Raw genomic sequence first — 3277 nt, 5'->3', positions numbered from 1 at the left:
TTTCTCTAACTCCTTCACTGGGGACCCTGTACTCAGTTCAATAGATGTCTGTGAGCCTCTACGTCTGTATTAGTCAGGCACTGCTTACTAAACCTTTAAAAGTGCTGATATTAAGAGGGAATGAGTGCCTCTGTGTTCCTGGCATTGGCCCAGTCAGTGTGAAGCTCCTGTCCTCTTTGTTCCTGTATATATGTTTCCCTGGTTAGGTTAGAAACAAGTGTCCAAATTGTATATATTTGGGGGTAAAATGGGTGTACATTTAAGAGAATGAGCATCCCCAAATAAAGAAGTATTGTCAGTCTGCCCTATGTCGTGACTTTCCTGGTGAGGTGAGAGTCTCCCTGGCCGGCTTAGGCGAGGACTGAGTGGGTGGGTGCCTCCTCCAGATAGATAGTTTCCAAGCCCACTTGTCTCTCAAATCAAGCCCTGTTCTCAAACTTAGCTTTATTAGCAATAAATGTAATATTTCACTTCTTATTTTACAGTTAATTGAGGATGATAAATGTTATGACTTTAGTCCTCAAAAATCTCAATAATTAATTTCACTTGAGTGAACCTATTCAGAGGACTTAAAAATTAATTGGCAGTATTACTCGTAACATAATCTGGTTTTGTATATTTTCCATCATTATACTTAGGGTTCTTTTAAGATGTGATCTTTCTGTGTAGCCATGGCAGGCCTTGACTCTGTGATCCTCCTGCCTTAGCCTCCCAAGTGCTGGGTTTATAGGCACAGGACCCATGTCCCACTCCATTAATCTCATATAAAAGTATCACAGGCTGATAGAACAGTTTTTAAAGTATCTTATAATCATATTATTGGTGGATGACATGGGTATTTAGTTAAAGTAGCTATGCCTGCACATAATTTTCTATAATATTTAGAGAATAAGGAACCTAACCTGTATTGAACACTGTATCAGGTACCACGCTGCAAAGGAAGTAAGGAGGGCCGTTACATAAGATTTCATGTAGAAAATGGCTGAACTGAAGACTAAATAGGTGCTGGGGTGCCAGAGACAGTAGAGGGGAAGGTTAGAAACAGAAGGGAAACTCAGGAAAGCCACAGAGAGGTGATGTACAATGCCATTGTCTTTTACGTATTAAGAACTAGAGTTGGTGTTTGGTCCCTGGAGTTCAGGTAGGCATCCTAAGTCGTACTTTACATATGAGGAACATGGGGCTGCTTCAGAGCCGAATTCAGAGCAGACGCCAGAGTTTATCCCATTTCCATCATCCACCTTGCTTCTCAGCACAGTCCACGGTTCTGGGTAATTCATTTAACTCAGTCTCAGTGTACTTCCATGAAAAGATTTAACAACAATGATTTTGAACACAGTGTTAAAATAAAGCAGTCTCATTTCTTCTGAACCATTTAATGTTTTTGCTAGAATTTCAAGATAAAGAAAAATATTCTTTGACTCTTCAAGAAGAAAGTCCTGTTGTTTCTAATAATAAAGCTCCAGAGGAAAAATGTCAAGAAAGAACAGATGATGTCACTGAGATCCCCGCATCAGGTGTGCATGTGCTTTCAAGATCATTTGGATGGCCTCTCCCAGATTTCCAGAACATACCTTATTTTCCATGTTATTGTCTTTACCTGTTTCTTAATTTTGTTTTGTTTTGTTTTGTTTTGTTTTTTTGGTTTTCTAGACAGGGCTTCTCCGTGTAGCCCTAGAACTCACTCTGTAGACCAGGCTGGCCTCGAACTCAGAGATCCGCCTGCCTCTGCCTCCCAAGTTCTGGGATTAAAGGTGTGCACCACCACCGCCCGGCTGACATTTCTTAATTCTATTTCTGTTTTTAAGTTATTTCCAGACCTGGAACCCTGTACACTGTACACTGTACTTCTTTCTCCTGTTCCCTTACTCCAGACGACTAGTTCTTACTTCTTCCTTCATTAAAACTGAAGCCACTTTCCCGCATTCCTGTGCAGTTGTCAATAATCTCTTCGTCCATGATTTCCATGGTTGGGAAATGTGTTATCAGTGGTCACTCCATCCGTCACCCACAGGCACAGTGATGTGAGTTGGGAAACAGCACAGTATCCTTTTCACACACACCAACTTCAGTGCTGTTATTTTTCAGATACGCAGTGCCAAGCATACTGTCTCCTAGAAGGCACAGCGATTCCTATCTTAGAGAAGCTTGTTTGCCTCTGTACTTACCCTGCTGCTAATTGGAAATTCGCCACCGTCAATTTTGACCAAACAAGATTCTTCTTAAAGGAACAAGAAAAGATAATAAATGATGCTATTCACCAAGGTGAGTACAAATCAGATCCATAATACGCAAAGGATACAGTTTTAGACAGTTGTAGCAGTGCAGCTGTCAGACCTGCAAGAAACCTTGACCTTAGGAATTTAGCATGTAGTACTCACATCTGGCCAAGCCCAGAACATTCTCAGTGATTCTCCTAACTGACATGTATTATTTAGTAGATCTGCATTAACCAAAGTTAACCCTATAACCATTCACAGTGGAACCAGTACTTGGCCCTGCTCTGCCCAAACAAAATCATGAAAGGATCTAAAGGATAATTTCTAGTGAATTTAACTGCATCTTATAATGAAATATAAGATTATAGAAACACAAAATACCCAGCATCCAACAACATAAAACTGACGATGTCTAGTGTAAAGTCATATCACCAAACACACAAAAGATAGAAGAACTGCAACCCGTGATGAGAGTAACCACTGCCCGGCCCAGAAAAAAAGACTGTAAAGCAAGACAGTGGCTCTCTACTCTTCCTTAGCCACATGATCCCTTCCCTGCTCAGACCACACATTGAGGCCTTCTCCTAGAGTTATCTATGTCCTTGCTGTGGCATGCCCTGTAGGGTTTGTAGTTGCCTATAGTACAGGCCAGGACATACTAATAGAAAAAAATAGGACACTTACCTTTTGTTGAGTGACATTTTGAAATCTTATCCCCTTGGCCTGTCTGTCTGCTACCACTCACTTTTAAGTTCTAGGTAGTAGTCCATGTACTCTGCTTTGTGCTTATAGTTGAATCAATGCAAGAGACACAGTCACTATGCTTATTATATGTTATCTGGACCTAGTTTATTAGTAAAGTCAATTTTCTAAATTCATTAAATTACACATATAGTAACAAATCTGCAACTTCTTTAAAAAATAATATAGGTAGGCTGGAGTGCTAGCTCAGTTTTTAAAGAGTGTTTGCGTTGGGCAGTGGTAGCATATACCTTTAATCCCAGCACTTGGGAGACAGAGGCAGGCAGATTTCTGAGTTCGAGGCCAGCCTGGTCTAC

General features: G+C 40.7%; 1 protein-coding gene across 3 annotated transcripts in view; it reads left to right on the top strand.

Moving 5' to 3' along the window:
- Shoc1 (shortage in chiasmata 1) overlaps nt 1-3277 on the top strand; it is an 87745-nt gene that overhangs the window by 48060 nt on the left and 36408 nt on the right. For all 3 annotated transcript variants that reach the window (XM_031377531.1, XM_031377530.1, XM_031377529.1), the window contains 2 exons: nt 1392-1517; nt 2089-2265. In XM_031377531.1, the coding sequence (XP_031233391.1) occupies nt 1392-1517; nt 2089-2265 (303 nt within the window). The remainder of the gene's footprint in view (nt 1-1391; nt 1518-2088; nt 2266-3277) is intronic.

This window comes from Mastomys coucha, unplaced genomic scaffold (assembly GCF_008632895.1).
Source record: "Mastomys coucha isolate ucsf_1 unplaced genomic scaffold, UCSF_Mcou_1 pScaffold18, whole genome shotgun sequence".
In the NCBI taxonomy this organism is placed as follows: domain Eukaryota; kingdom Metazoa; phylum Chordata; class Mammalia; order Rodentia; family Muridae; genus Mastomys; species Mastomys coucha.
The sequence above is the reverse complement of the archived record's forward strand: the minus strand, read 5'-3'. Positions and strand labels throughout refer to the sequence as shown.